The sequence below is a fragment of the Sciurus carolinensis genome, chromosome 5 (assembly GCF_902686445.1).
Source record: "Sciurus carolinensis chromosome 5, mSciCar1.2, whole genome shotgun sequence".
NCBI lineage: Eukaryota > Metazoa > Chordata > Mammalia > Rodentia > Sciuridae > Sciurus > Sciurus carolinensis.
The window spans coordinates 36,352,712-36,369,709 of NC_062217.1; the positions used below are offsets into that span (position 1 = coordinate 36,352,712).

Sequence of the window (16,998 nt, forward strand, 5' to 3'; positions counted from 1 at the left end):
AAGCAGAGACTGGGCTTATTGCTTGTTTTAAAGTGCATTTGGGCCTTGTTAATGAATCCTAGTTCATCCTCAAGCAATTTCTGAAAAGAGCACACATGGAAACTTTGGACCTTGCTCCTCCTCCAGCAAAGTGTATAGTAGTGACAACAGCACATCTGGCCCTGGAAGACCATCATCTCCTCCACACCACTAGTGTCCGTCTGTGGCCTCCTAGCCAGGACCCTTCTAACTGCCTTCACTGTGCTTTCACCTCCAGGACCATGTGTTGTGACGTGAGATTTTAATACACCTCATAATTACTGGAGCAGAAGCAGTTTCAGATATCCCAAAGTGCTCCAGAATTGCTTGTTATCAGAGATTTCTCTTATTCGCCTCAAGGGGCATGGCTTGGTTCTAGAGGGAATGTTCCCCTTTCCTCCAAAGGAAATATCAGATTTGAATAAACCATATAAACAAGGTTTAACTCACATACTTGACAGCCAAACAAAAATTTCTAATAAAGAGATTATTTTGAACAATTAAAGAAAGACACCAAACCATTTAAAGATAATTTATGTACATTTATGGCTTTATACAATTATAGCAAAGATTGTTCTTGTGTCTGTAAGTACATCAGCATCATCAGGCACTTCTCAGAGGGTATCAGAACAGGGACATGGAATCTGCACTGTTACTAAACTGGTGTGGAAATGTGGGAGGGTGTGACTATCCTGAAGGGACTTACACGGCCACCCCGGTCACAGTGCCAGGCTGGGCCTCACCTCAAGGAGGGGCCAACTGTAATCGTTATGCAGCTATTTGTTTGCATAAACCACACTGTACTTTTAGAGTGATTACTCCCAAACTAAAACCACAAGAGAAACTTCTAATTTAAAATCAGTTATAAATTAGGAACTCTTAACTAGAAGAATTTTAAGTTTTGGGGCGGGAGCTTGAGGGAATATTGGTAACATATATTGAGCAGTTAACAAGTCCAAATTGTACACCTTTGGAGAACTGTTTCCATTTTAAGTGTCCTTATCCCTTTCTTGGCATGTTTCATTGATTTACTGCTAACTGAGATACAACATTTGCTAATTAACCTAGACTGTCAGTTTGTCAAAGCAGAACTTTCATGTAATGCATCTATTACCTAAATATAGTCCATACATCTATATTACGGAAACAATACATCTTTATATTTAAAATATCTGAATAGCTCTATAATACAATATGCTTTTAATAACAGTACAAACCGGAGGAAATAAATCAAACAAGGCTGCATAGGTGATATCATTTGCACATTTCACAAAGCAATCATGTACAATAATATACTAATTATTCCAGAAAGTCAGTATTCTTACAGAAAAAGAACTCCTGGAGGCCACATGATGTTTACTTTCCAAACAGACAAGATGCTTTTCCCTGGACTTCCTGGTACCCCCAGAGTTGTCCAGGACTCATGTTAGGACTTCAAAACAAAGAAAAATGGGGCATGGGGGGTGGGGGACAAACTCAGGAGGAAAAAAGTCACTCTATGAAGCAGTAGGAGTTTAACAGTGATTTCAGCTGTAGTTGCCGCTGCAATGAATGACCAAGAACACCGAGGCTCCCTCTGTAATGAGGAAGCAATGGTATGAGAGGGAGGAAAGTGAGGACACAGGAACAGAAATGAGTTCTCTGACACCAACAAGTTCTATTATGTATGCAGAAGTCTCTGCTTGGGGGAACTAAGCTTTCTAAAACAAGCCATGTTTTGGAGTGCCCAAACAAAATGGTTAGAGACGTGACTGCTCAGGGTGTTGGGAATAGTAAAAATCACAGTGGAAAGCTTGCAGCAGAGCTGGCCTACTGCTGGATATCGATCAGGAACACACGTGTTCCTGTTAAATGTGCAGGAAAGACGAAGCCAATGGAGATGCAATTAACATACTAGAAAAAGCAAGTGTGGTCTAGGCTGTGTACACAGAAACCAGAGCCTTCTCCAAGAAGGCAGGAGGAACACTGCTGCGCACCTGTCCCTTTCTGGGATGATTTCAGGTATTCCACATGATTTGGAAATACAGACTGAATGGGAGGCCAAGCCAATTAACCTGGTCTATCAGATTCAGGTAATTGGGAAGTATTAAAACATAATGTTCACAGTTATAGTTTAGGTTGCTAAAGGCTGAAGAAATTGTTAGATTCTTTACTTAAATGAAGGCTTTTAAAATAAATTGAAATGTACAGCTTACAGATGGTTTTTCAATTAATTTGCCCAATTTTTAAACAAGTTTTACTCCATCTGGTTGTCATCTGCACTTACCACACAAAAAGCATTCTAAAAATCGCCAAAGTCCCATTTTTAAAACTTCCTCCTTCAACTTTGCAGGACAGAAGGGAAAGGGACAGAGTGAGGACTGACATGATTCCTCAAGGCAGAGCTACAAAACCAACCATCTGGACCGAAATCAGAGCAGAGTTATGAGGACCACTTTTGCTGAAGCACAGCTCAAAAAGGTTAAGCTAAGAGAAATCCCCCTTTTGACAAAGGAGCATTACTTTAGATGTAGGTGCCCCTTTCTGATTTCCAAACATTATGAGGCCTCCCCGGAGTAACTGCAACGATGCCACACACAGCATCGATCAGAAGACTGGACACTATGTGGCACACATAGTTCACAGGGTAAGAGAAGGCGAAATTTCTTTAAAATACATACATAAAAACATATTAAGTTCTTCTAAATACGAAACACAAAGTGTCCATAACTATACATCACTTTCCTGCCTGAACAGGGCCAGAAACGTTGAGTATGCAGATACTAATTACAATGATTTAAGATTAGTCAGAAACATCACCAAGTAGCATCCCAAGTGTACAAACCAGTTAAGCACATATAAAATTAGTACTAATCCAGTTAGAAATACAAAATGAAAATCATTTGAATGTTGCCCCCAAATACCTGTGATTCCACAAATTTACAAGCAGACAATGTAACAAAGTAGACTCTAGTTTTAAGAAAACATTACAGTTCAATATCTATTCCAAAAATGATCTCAAGTTGCAACAATAACATCAAAAATCATTTATGTGGAAATTAGAACCATTTTAAGTGTTTGTACAAATTTGCAAATAACAAAATAAACAAACAAAAAAAAAAATAGAAAAGACCTGTACAAGGCTGGCATTTAATCTATTTCCCCCCCCAAAGTTTGACAAGTCCATTAATTCAGCAGATTGATAACAGGCTACTTGGTTCTCATGTTAATCCTGTGGCATGTGAACAGGTCCAAAGCTGTTCAGTGGAGGTGCAGGATGGAGATCTTAGTTCTTTGTGATCACTTCAGCAGAACACAGGTGGTACAAACAAGTTTAACTTATCAAGACATGAGACCATCACAGTATTAGAAAAAGAGTATAAACTTTCCTTGGACCAAATGGATATTCAAAAAAAAAAAAAAAAAAGCCCAAAACAGAAAACAACAACAACAAACCAAAAACACACAAATACAATTCTGTATCTACTGCTTATATACAAAACTTGAAAGCACACCAGGATCCGAAAGTCTTTTCTGCAATTATATGGTGTAGTGAGTTTGGCACTTCATTGTAATGAAATTTCCAATGGCACAGTCCTTATCTACAGCAGCACATAACCTGCAAACACTGGGCAAACATCCTGTACAGGAAAAGTATCTTTGCTGCCAAGTCTGACGAAAGGAAAAAAGGATTTTTTTTTTTTTTAAATCAAGAAAACTAAAGGAGGGGTGAAGGACATCTTTGGACTGCTTCTCTCAGTTCCTGCTGTCGGACAATCTGAAGTATATTTCGTAACTGTAGCCTAGGGGGGAAACACAAACACGCACACATATACATACACAGGGAAAACAGAGCCAAATTAAAATCAATTCAACTTAACAAACTAGAGCGATACACATACTTGGGGTGAGGAGAAGGGGAAGCTAGTGCCTTCTCAAAACAGCTCTAAAAAATCATTCACTGGAAAAAATTCCACTTAAAAGAAAAACCCTTCAGCATTTGATTTGTATCAAACGTACTCATTTATTGAAGAGCTACTAAAAAGATGAAGCCATCTAACTGTCAAAAGAAAACCTTTAAAGCAGTTAAAAAATGCTTCCCTGCATTTAAGCTCAAAAGGCAAATTGATAAGCTGCAAAAAAAAAGGGTGGAAAATGGATAAAAGATGCTTGCTGTAAGGGGTGGTCAGTCGACATCAAGAAAGTCCTGACCACGGAGACGCATGGCAAATGACCGTGTTCCTTTTTTTTTTTTAAAGTTCTACTCTTCAAGAGGCCTTTTGATATCGGGGTGAACTTACCTGCTCACTAACTCAGCCTGACACCCAACTGTGTGTTGTTGTGTTGACACTGTGTGGGAAGCTTTGGTTGGGCAACACATTGTCAAAGTTAAAATCCAAGGTATCTCCATCCATGAGGTCATTCCGAATGATGGACTCCATGTCACAGTCCAAGCGCTCAATAAACATGCCGTCCAAGTCACTGGGGAGCTTCTCCTGGTGGAGAACACCCATCCTGCCATAGCCATTGCAGCTGCTCACTGACGAGTAGCCACCCAGGGCACTCATCTGCATGGGATGGGGCAGAGGCACTTGTACAGGTGTCTTCACTGGGTTCAGGCGGCTCATACCCGAGGTGTGAGGCATGGTGTTCACGGTGTGGGGCAGAGTACGCCCATTGACTGCAGATGTTTGCTGGGCATGTCCAGGGTGGGTATGGGAGCTGGGATTCATCATTTTGTTATGAGATGCCTGGTTGCCATAGGCTGGCATGACCGAATTAGGGCCCAACATCACATTCTGGCCCAGGACCCGGCTGTTGGGTTGTGCCACCCCAGGATCAACTGGTGACATAATGTCATTATGGGGAGGAGAATCAGAAGTAAGTAACTCCTTCAAGAGTCCCTGTGCACAGTTAAACTGATTCAATCCTCCATAACTTGATTTGTTGTCCTGCAGTGTTTGCATAGGCATCTGGGACAAAGGGCTCATGCTGGACTGGCCGTATGTGTATTTTTGGTAGTTTGGGCTGGGTGAGTTCAGACTGGTGCTTGGTGGTGCAAATGAGTAGCATGGTGTCTGCTGCATCATGCTGCCAGGTGACGACTGGGTTGAAACAGTTAATGACGTTGGGGATGAGAGAAGGTTGAGATTATCCAAAAGGTTTTCCATGTTTTCAGGATTGCTTATCTCAGACAGACTGGGCAGAGTAGAAGCCATCTTTGAGGCAGATGGCGGGTACACCAGCGAATGCACATCCCCATCTCCCAGATCATCTTGTTCCGTCATGATGGGAGAAAGTCTCCCGCTAATAGTACTAGCATTTGAGCTAGTTCGAGGGCGAAAGGTACTCCAGTTATCAAAGTCGTCATTGCTGTGGGAGCCAGGGCTCGCAGGCCATTTAGAAAACTGAGATCCAGGGCTGTCGCCAGCACCCTCCTGGCCAGACTGGAGGGATGCTTTTTTCTTGGCAGCTCGGCCTCGGCTCTTAGCAAATTTACTGTTGTTGTCCATGGATGCAGCTCTTCTCCTGGGGGATTTTCCACTCTTGCCTCCTTCTGGATTGAGCATCCACCAAGAACTTTTTCCAGTTCCTTCGTTCTGCACACGTATGAACTTGCTGTGTAGGGACAGATTATGGCGAATTGAATTCTGTAAAGCAAAAACATGATGTCAGAAGTATAATACTTCTCCATTTGGAAAGTTAACTATTCCACATGTCTTACGTGGAAGACAGGTAAAATTTTAAAAGGATTTATGGTACAGACTGAATCTGAAGTCATAATAGTTCTAAACCCAATACAAAAGATCTCAAGCTGGTTTAGGAAAAATAGCATCTATATCTTTAAATTAAAGGCATGAGTAAATACACCTTTTTATAAGCTACATTTTATGGGAAAAATTACAGGAACTGGTTTTAAAACCACTAAAGTTTTGTGCACTATAATGCTATGCAAACAGTAGTAGATATCAAAGAACCATCAAAACACCTTTCCATTCTACTAAAACTGCTAGTTCTCTTAAGAGGAAACAGGCCATTCACACAGAGTGAGAAGTTTTATTTCACTGGGCCCACATTATTATGGGGGTGGGGAGATGAAACTAGATATATTCCCAGTCAAGAACTAAAAGTCTGAAAACTTTACACCTTGGAAGTTCTTTAGCCTTAAGTGAATATCAGTAAACAGTCCATCTTTTTGTGTTTGAGAAAGTTACTGACCAAGAAAGGAAAAATTTCCATTCAAGTAGTACCCCTCTAACCTAATAACCAATAGTACACTAACTAACTGCATGACCATGCGTCAGGGTCTATATTCTGTCCAGAAAGGTAACTGGAGAGGGTAAACAGGCGAGGAAGAACACAATTCTAAGTTGCGCTCCTCCACTCCTATTCAGTAGGATATGGGTAGAGCTTAGAAGTATATTATATATACAAATCCACACCTGAAAATATATGGGGAAAGAGGACCACAGGCTCTTAGGCTTCAGTTGCAGACAAGGAAGCCCCAATCGATTGTCCTATTCAACACGTGGCCAGACCCTGACATTTAGGAGAGCCTGTGGGACACAACTAGAGCTTATCTTACAGTTTCTGACACAGCACAGTTCAGGTCAACTCCCTGTCTGCTCAATCAGCAGCCTCAGGAGCCTGATCTTGAGTGTGGGAGCAGGATCCTGGGTACATTAAACCCCTGAGTTCCTTGGCCTCCTGCTCTCCCAAATGGGTGCAAGGTTCAGTTGACTGAGCACCCTACTTCCCTACAGTCCCTCTCCTGGACCACAAAAGGCTCTGCCTGGATTTGTGGTCACCCAGAGAAGTAGGTACACTGCCCATATCCTCTTGTTACTGTCATGGGACAAAGATGTCCAAGTACCAACCACTGCACCAGAGCAGATCCTCTGCACAGCAGGACAATGCTGGGTTCACACACAACTCTAGTCTTTTCTCACTGAAAGGAGGTAGGAAACAGAAAAGGAGGGGTGGGAAACCATACCTTTTTAAAGGATATAGAAAAAGTCAGAAGGAGACCCAACAGAGTTGAGAAAGTCACATTTCAAAATGCCTTCTGTACTATATTCTGTCCAAGAATTGCAGCACAGCAGCTATGTGACAAAGTCTTCTGCCAGGGTGCCCAGGGGCACAGGTCAAATACAGGTGAACAAAAGCTTTCCTGGCTTGGATGTTAGGCAGGTGCATGGGCACACAGCGGTGACAGTCTCCTGTCCAAGACTTCCCCATCCCACCTATGATCTATCCCCAACTCAAAGACATACCACGAGGAAGACGCAGAGGCTATGCAAGATTCTCCAAAGGGGCTGAGGACTGTATTTCTCTTGTGTTCAATTTCATTCCCATAAGATTCCCAAAATCTCACAGAAAGGTCACACCTGTGCACACATTCTCTCTCTCTCTCTCTCTCTCACACACACACACACACATACACATATACACACACAGAGTTACAGCCTCATCTGCTGTGCCCACCAAACTCAAGTTCTCGATTCTTCCTTAAAAGCAGCAGCCTGCCTGAAGGAGCACTGGAATGCAGCCAAGTACTACGACCCTACACCCCACAACGCCGTCTACACACGGGGAGTCTGGGCATTTGCACAACATTCCATCATGACAGTTTTGTTCTCTGAACACAATAGACACACAGATAAGCTCAGATGAAACCTCTGGAAGAGAGGAAGCTTGACTCCTGTCCCTGTCACATTTAGTTAATGATAAAGGAGGAGAAAGATCTTCCCAGATAGTAGCTTCCTGGTTGTCTACACTGACCTGGGGAGGGTGGAGTGTAGCTGTACAACACCCAAGATGATTCTATCAGACCACTTGAAAGTGCAGTTGAGGGGCACTGTTAACAAGACCGCAGAAGACATCGTAATGAAATCTTCAAAAAAGTTCAAGAAGGTTTACAATGCAGATGGGACATACACTAATTCAGTACTCCAGCTGTTTTTTTTTTAAAGTCATAGCAATCTCTTACTTATCAAAACATCACACTGCATATTTTGCTAAGAGGACATTTCAGGTCACTCTTTGAGTAACAGAGCTGTCTACTAACTCTGCCAACAATTAAAAAAAATTTTTTTTTCCGAACAGGAAAAGGTTTGCTGTGCAGGATTTGTTACATAAATTCCTGTTTTTCACACAGCCAGCAGGACATTAAAGAAGCTATGATTTCTAAGGGGTGGAGTTTGGAAAGATGAATCTTGTAAAAATATGTGCTGCCATTACTGATGTTGTACCCGTACTTCTATGCTGGACAAGAGTGTTGTTCATACAGGGGGCTGTGGCAGAACCGCCTGCAACTGCTGGAACTCTGAGACACTTTGCTCTTGAACTCCCAACACCTCTCATCTGAGGAAAAAGGCAGTAGGTGAAGTCCAAGACTCATGCAATACCAATCACCCAAATCCTGTGTTTCTGCATCATGTTATCAGAGAAAAAGTCAATACTCAATAAGTGTGTGCTGACTGACATCCCAAAAACATTACAGAGCAGTGTGATGCCTTGCACACTACATACCTCTTGTGTGTCATTCATGTAGCAATTAGTGCCAATCCATATTGGAACTTATTTCATTCTAGATGTAGAAAAGGACACAAGAAGGGTTTGACACAGAGTCTGCCCTCTGCGTGTTTTATGATCTCAGAAGAGATCAAATCCACATAAACAGCCACCTGAAAAAACTAAATGACACACATAGGAATGTCCAGGATCACTGACCTTTTTCCTCAAAGCTATTACCCTCACCCATGGCTTCTGTCTCAGCCCAACTGTCCCTTTCTTCTGAAAGCATTTCATGATAATCCCACCCATCCGGCAGCTCTGTAACATGGGACATCTTGCTTAGCCTCCAGTTTATGCCTCTGCTACATCTGGTCCGGGGCATCAGGCTCTCTCTGCAGTGGGAGCTGTTCACGTGAACACAGGAGCCTTGTCTGTCTTCTGGTACCCTGTATCCTTGCATCACCACGTAAGCACTCAGCATCTGTTGAGTGGATTCGCAGCTCCTGTATCGACAAGGCTTTGAGAAGATTAAATAAGGTAATAGGAGTAAAATGCTTGACTTGATCAAAATCAGTGATATTCTCACTACCAGGATAAAGCTATCTATAGAATAATATCTGTTACAGACTTATCTATATTATAAATGTTAGTCTCATGTCCTTATAATCACACCTTCCACTTTTCCCACTAACATCCACTTTTAGATGTTAATTACTTGAAAAATTGGTTTTTGGGGAAAGTTACGGTATTTTCTTTACACACCAGGTACTGTCTCAGAGGTAAATTCAATTATTATTGTCAGTCTGTCAGTGGATTTGCTGACCACTGGCACCAGAATCCTCAAGTATTCTTAAGACACTGCTGCTGGGCCTCACTGCTTGCCAAGGCTCTGGACACGAGCAGCGTGTGTGGAAAAGGAGCAGCAGGTATCAGAGAGGTGTGCTTTTCACGATCTCCATCAGACTCAACGTGCAGGTTGCTCTGACTGAATTCCACTGTGCTGTTCTGAAAAAGCGAGGCACTAAGGGGGACCGCTAGAGACTCCCTGAGGACACAGCACACGGTCATCTTACACATGCCCTGCCCAACGTGCTCACAACCGTAGTCTAAAGCCAGCATTGAAGTGCAGGAGGCAATCTTTACAACTTTTATTAACTTTGATTTCTTGGTATTTATTTATTTTTGTAGTACTAGCTATTGAACCCAGGACTTGCCTGTGCCAGGCAAATGCTCTACCACTAAGCTACATCCCAGCCCTCATTTAAAAAACTTTAACTCATTCATTCTTCTAAAATTAATATTCAATAACGTGTTATATAATGTAGAAAATATTTGAATTATATAAATAAATCTGTGGCAAAAGGGTATGTGGCTTGCTTTTTTTTTTTTAAACCATTTAGAGATTACTAGTCTATTACAGTAGACTTCTAGGAGCCCGAGGTTCCAATGAAGACCAAGAGAGCAGAATCACCTTTGAGTCGAGTCAAGAATACTCTTTGGGGCTGGGGTTGTGGCTCAGTGGTAGAGTGCTTGCCTGGCATGTGTGAGGCACTGGGTTCGATCCTCAGCACCACATATAAATAAAATGAATAAAATAAAGGTCTAGCAACATCTTAAAAAAATACTCTCTGTACCTCTGATCATCCCCAACCCACTTCCAAGGCCAGGTCTGAAGAAATGGCCTGGTCTTGCCCTCTATTTGTGGCTCTCTGCCCCTGCCTCTGAGAGCTGACCTGAGCCTGATCTTCCTGGCCACCTCTCTTCACCCTGGGCTTCTCTGATCACAGGTTCCCTGAGTCTTTCCCTTTCACCAAAGATACTACCTCAGATGCCTGTGTGGAGACTACCACCGGTCAGCCAGGGTATGCCCACTGCTGCTGTATTCCACTTTTCAACTTGGTAATTTTAAGAGTACTCTGGTTTTTGTGTTCAACCAAAAATATGACAAAACCATCATCTTAAGCTGAACACATCCTGCTTATTACACTCTGGCTTTCAAGCTTTATGTGTAGCACAACATATGTTCTACTTTACAATTTACTGCTGTCAATTCATCTCATTTCATCTTTGGTGAAAAAAACCCTATGAGGCAGGTCTTATTTACCCACGTTAGTAATGGGGAAACCGAGGCACAAATTTGTGTGACTCTACCTGCAACACTGTTGCTGGCCGACAAAATTACCTCTTGGGATTCACCATTATTATGAAGAATCAAAAGAAGCCACTTCAGACTGAAGTTACATGTGTGCCCTTTTAGGGAGTTTATTAGTTTATGAAACTCATTTTCTGTCTTAAAGGATGATAAATTTATGCAACAAGATTTGCTTTTATTCCAATGGGCTCCTCTTTATGGCAGGAAGCCACAGCAGTTCAAATGTGAATATCAGACAGGCACATCATCCGAGGAAGAGACTGTAAAGAGGCTTTAGGGACTCACAGGGAAATGGCAATGTCCCCCAGAGACACCCCCCATCTCAGCTGCCTGGAATTGCCACCACCAAGGATGTTGGCAACAGTCACCAGATCCAACATAAAGAACTTCACACTAAGAGATCACAACATATGACTAAATGGACTTGTTCTAGAAATTTTAGAAACCCTTTCAAAATATCAGACAAGCTAAATTTTCCCAAAACATCCTATCTAACTTTTGTGAAGTTTCTCAATGTGTGCAATTGTTCTGCAGACTCCCAGCATGGCCTTTATTCCCTCCTCCTGTTTCCTCTCTTTTACACCATCTCTTCCTACACTTCCACAAGTAAAAATAAACTGAAGAGAAAGTAGGAAAATCTCTATTCAACACTGAGTTCCCATTAGAGTTGCTAGTAAAACAACAACTTTTAAAAATAAAACAAACATAAGGAAAACATGTGACCTTTAGTCAATCATTTTTACAAGTAATGTCAATAGACACGTTATCAATTGCATGCAATCTGACTAAAAAAGGTATTGTAACAACAGTCTGCTTCAGATAGCTAATTAACACACTTGTGCACCTGCAGATAGCTAATACACTTACCTGATGCCCTTCCATAAAGGGTGATTTCATGTGCCAGAACACTTTAGGCATGAACATCCTAAAGAACAACACTCATTTGCACTGTGGTCTTAGAGCTTCTTCTGTGATCCCACAGCTGTGGACAGAGACTCATTGCCTCATAAAACTGTAGACACTGTGAAGGTCATCTGTCTAACACTCATGTTTTTTGTTAGGGAAAATAGTGTTCTGGGATATTAAAATGCATATGGAACTCATGGGTGTTCATTTACAAAAGAGTGGAACCACATGTGGCTTTAGTCCTAGAAGAAATTTAAAGTAAGTATCAACAACATGTAATAACCTTCTTCTCAGCCAATCTAATCCTTAGCTATAGATTCTCAAACCACTACAGAAATACATTTAGCTCTAAAACCACTTATCTGAATCAGATCATTTCAAAGGAAGGAAAACATGAGTGCATTAAAGCAGCCTCCACTGAGCAGAGGTCATGGGAGAAAATGAACTTATGCAAGACAGTACCAAAAAGACAGGTCAGAACTCAAGGGTGTCGTGAGAAGCCTTGTGCATCTGGGAGACGCCAAGTACAGCAGAACTTAAGGTGCCAGCTCTGGAGTCAGTCCCGGCTGGGCCACTCTAAGCGAGCACTCAGGTCACTGAGTTTGGGCTCTTACACCTGTGAAACAGTCATTAGTATCACAGAATATGGCAAGGACTGCACCGTGTAGCATGCATGGAAGTACCTGGCACATAACCTGACACAAAGTTAAGGCAATAAACACTGGCTATTTTGTTATAGGAAGCAAAGGAATATATAAACAGGAATTTTTAAGCCATCATGAATGGTTCCAACTTGACTAAGTCATTCATCACAAACTTCCTGTTTAACAGGCTTCCTCAGGCTGGTTTCCATGTCCTCACAACTGAGCTGCAATCTCATTTCCATGTCCCTACAACTGAGCTGCAATCCTTCACTTAGAGAAAAATCTTCTTGTAGGAAGAGTGTAGATTTAAAAATTTGGTTTTTAGTACACTGTCAGTTTTTTTTGGTGACCTATTTGGAACGAAGTTGTGTCTACACAGTTGTTCAAGGAGAGGGAGATATACCAGTTGACTGATGAGCTATCATATCCAGGATGATACTCTTTCTCTAGCACCACTTGCCCCTGGACCGTTTACTTTATGGAGAACAAACCCTAAAAGAGCCCCCAGGAGTGGAGAGAGGTGGGGAGTTCAAGGACCTATGACATACAGCAGGGTGTGTTTGATAAATAGGTAAGTTACAAATGATGGATCCTCGGTGTTAAGAAACAAAGAAGGAAGGTGGAGGTACCATGTCCTACAGGACCAGGCAGGAGGAAGTTCTGCAATTCAAAAAAAAACAAAAAAACAGAGGATGAACCGTGGTTTGCCAGGTCTTTATTAGCTAACATCCTATTCTGGAATAACATTTCAGCCTATAACCTCATACATTTAAAATTGAAGAAAAAACCTTCAAGGATATAACAGAAAATGTATTTAATGGTATCAAACTATACCAAGCTTTTGCTTCTCAGAAGGCAATAATTTAAAAGCACACTGCTCCCTTTACCATAAAATTTAACTGCATCCCACAGGAAAGCCCTGTATCAAAGGAAGCTACAGTTTTGTGGGAAAAAGGACAAAGACTTTAATTTTCAGAATGAGAACATGGAAATCTCTTAATACCATTCAGTGTCATGTGCTCTATGTACTATCAGAAACCAAGTCTCCCAAAAGACAAAGCAACCAGGTACAAGCATCTAGGGGATGATTACCAGATCACCAGGCATTCATCTTAATCACTGTCCTTCTATAACCTCTGCCTCTGCTTAAGCAGAGCCTGGAAAACATGACACTTCATAGACTTGGGACTAATACTGCCACACAAGCCAACAAGGCCAAATTTCTAATGAGTGTCATCAACCCTGGCTAATAAGGTACCAGTGGTGGATATCCAAAGATTAAATTTCATTTATCTAAAATTCTTTTAAATGCCTTAGTCTTTCTTTTTTTAAAAGGAATCTGCAGGCTCCCAAGGATTTCAAAGTGGAGCTTGTTTCTCCAGGGATTAATTCAGTTTTTGTGCAGCATGCAGGCATTCCTGGCGACCCTTTAACCCACTCTCCACCTCTTCCCCAGGGAAACCCAGAGACCAGGGAACTGCCAAGGCCACAGTGGGCAGCCCTGACTTCCCTACCAGGCCATCTAATAACCTAAAAGAGCCATCCTTTCAAGAACTTCAATTTACCTAACTGCCCAGAATACAGACTCTCTTTCCTTCTTTTGCCAAATGGCTTGTCTCACACACACAGGGCACCACCAGAGGAGAATATTAAGAGGAAACTCATTTGTTGCTAAAGTGATTCTGCTGTTTCCTAATGAAAATCCTTGTCTACTTTATAGACCATACCATTTTTTTCTAATCTGCAATGGTTCTACAAACACACAGCATTACAATGCAATTAACTATCTTATCTATTTGGCTTCCACAAGAGTAAGGCAAAACAAGATAAAATCCAAACACAAAGAGCACATTAGGATTTATTCTCTTCCAATGAAGAACTTAAATTAGGCACAAAAGGGAGAGATAGGGCTGGGAAGATAGCTCAGTTGGTAGAGTGCTTGCCTTGCAAACACAAAGCCCTGGGTTCGATCCCCAGCACCGCAAAAAAAAAAAAAAAAAAAAAAAAAAAAGGGAGAGATAGCATATCAATAGCTGGATCAATTTTAAAGTTTTCTAAAATGTTAATAGACTAAAGTGAATTTTAAAGTATTTTGTCAGTTATAGTGATAAGCCCCTTAATCTTATTCATGTTAGGTAAATGTATATTCAAGGTGTGCACCCTAAATTGTTTATAAAAGCCAAAGTAAAACTTGATGGACATAAATTCAGAATAACACTGAAACATTGACAAATTAAAAATCCCTAGAATAACATTTCACTCATAGGAATGAACTAACTAAACCTGCTTTCTATCCTAAGTAGAAAATCTAAGGAAGAATTAATTCACTGGATATAGCCTATTTACTAAGAACTACTAACTGTAAGTAAATAGAATAAGATAAAATACAAAATCTAGGCTTATCTTTTGTTTCTTTGGAATCCAAAAATGATAATATTCATTATAAAAAGAGCACAAAATTGCAATGTAGGATTTTCCTGTAAGGTTTTGCACAGAATCCATCAGCTTGCCTGTTCTGTTAGGAGGCCAAACATAACATGACCACGAAGTATACACTGCTGGGGGTTATCTCCCAAAAATTCTTAAAAGCTTGTCCCATATCAAATAGCTATCAAAACTTGTTGGCTGACCCAATACTAGCAAACCATTTGGTCCCAGGATTATGCTAAAGTAAAATTCCCCCCACCACAGAGTTCCCAGGTTTCCCACAGGCAACAGGGGTCACATCGCTAAGTAGACTGCAGTCCTATTCTAAGACTCAGAAGCTGTCTGTTGTGCAATGTAAGCCCTACACACCACACCCTCCTTCCAAACAACAGTAAGACATGGACCCATGGACACCAACGGCTGCTCTCTCAGCACCAGCCTATTCAAGGACTTCAAAAGATCTGCAAATACCTCAGGAATGCCACTTTCATTAAATTACTGAAAGGCCTACAAATCCCATGACTCCTCAAGACCTTCCACAATGTATCTACCCAAAAGTGACAGATAGATAGCATGAGGCCTACACCTTGTTCCTCTGTAAGACCAAGTTTCCCCCAACGTCAGTACCCATGCTTTGAACTACATTTCCACCTACGGCTGGCGCAGTAACACACGTGTAATCCCAGAGACTTAGGAGGCCAAGGCAGGAGGAACCCAAGTTCTAGTGAGGCCAGCCTCAGCAACTTAGCAAGACCCTGTGTCAAAATAAGAAATAAAAAGGGCTGGGATGTAACTCATTAGTGTCCCTGAGTTCAATCTCCAGTAACAGTAACACTACCACTACCACCACCACCACTCCACAAAATCCACCTCTGTTTGAAAACTAAACTGAACATAAAAGTAGTATGACTAGCAGCCTCCTGTCTATGCAGAAGTCACAGAAGTGGGGTTGGTGATGTCCACCAAGGACTGGCAGCCTTGGTGTAGTCTCAGTCAAGGCCAGGGACAGCTCCAAGTTGAGTATGTCCTGTGTCAACTTTAGATGACCTAGGATATCCCACTGTGAATTCTTTGGGCTCTAGAGAGGACCGCATATCAGGCAGGACAAAAGGAACCCTGAGCCACCTGAGGGCCTCCACAAAGTGACTGGCAAACCTTAGCATGCAGGCAGTTCTCCTTGTACTAAACTCTTCAACGTTCCAGTATGAACCCCTGCCTTTTTTGGAAACATGAATAATACTGCAATCATGAATTAACAGTATAAGATTATCTTCATAAATCTCCAAAGATAAAAACTTCATAGCTGCCTCAGAAGTAAGGAATATAGTTTCTAGGAAGGAACTGAGCTCTTAACACACTGATTACACACATTTGTTGTTTGGGGTTGAAAAAACAAAGATAATTCTGTACAGTGAGTTCTACCTCAAAAATGTGAGAGATAAAAGTAGCAAAGGAAGAATGAATGAACAAGCAAATGAGCCATCTTAAGATGATTCAAACCAGTGGAAAACTGAGAAAGTTTCACACATGCCAATAAGTAGTGATGGTATACCTTAGACTCCTTCCTTTGGAATTTTAGTCCTTCTTCTTTTTCAGAGTTATCATTCTGAATTTCCTCTAAAAGGACTGACCGAATAGCTACTGTTATGGCTGGACTCTTACACACACTACGATTTTAAAAAAAGTCTTTTCCAAGCTATTGCATTGAAGGCTAGTACTCTAAACTAGTTTTCCACCATTACATATGTATACATGTACATGTATGACTCATCACTATACAAGTGCATATGTGTTTACTGAGCAACACAAAGCAATGCAGAGTGCCTTTCTTTTCCTGTTATTATACAATTGCCAATATGATTCAGTAGAAGGGGTTTGTGTGTTTGTGTCAGTAAGGTCACTAACTGCCTGTGAACCTGAGTTGTATGGTGCCCTGGTGCCTCAGTACCACATAACCAAGGTGCACTGAGAAGATTAAATGAGAACATGTTTGGAAAATACAAAGCATGCTGTAAATGTAAGGAATACTAACAATTTCAAGCATATGAGAGAATTCGTCGAGAAGTTCATGGTATTCTTGAATAAAACAGTTTTCTAGAAGAAATTGCTGGCTTTACTGTCACAGACACTTAAACAACAAAGATATAAGCAGTACAATCAGATTAACAGATCACTTAAGCAATTTTAACTCCCCTCAAAGACCATTTTTCTTTTTATTACAGAGAAAAGTAATTTAGCTAAATTCTGACAACCCAGTTAAGATTGCAATAGACGGTTCAGAATTGTTCATGAATGAACAAAAATCAATCTTCCTACCTGCCCCCCAAAAGAAAAGTTTGTCTTAATTATTTTAAA

The 16,998-nt window shown here is 41.2% G+C and overlaps 1 protein-coding gene across 1 annotated transcript in view; it reads right to left on the bottom strand.

Annotated features, from left to right (window-relative positions):
* Window positions 1–535: 535 nt before the first annotated feature.
* Window positions 536–16,998, bottom strand: part of Foxo1 (forkhead box O1) — a 92,887-nt gene continuing 76,424 nt past the window's right edge. The window contains exons 2-3 of the mRNA XM_047553602.1: window positions 4,299–5,648; window positions 536–3,800 (exon numbers count right to left, since the gene is read on the bottom strand). Coding sequence (XP_047409558.1) covers window positions 4,311–5,648 — 1,338 coding nt within the window. The 3' untranslated portion in view covers window positions 536–3,800; window positions 4,299–4,310. The remainder of the gene's footprint in view (window positions 3,801–4,298; window positions 5,649–16,998) is intronic.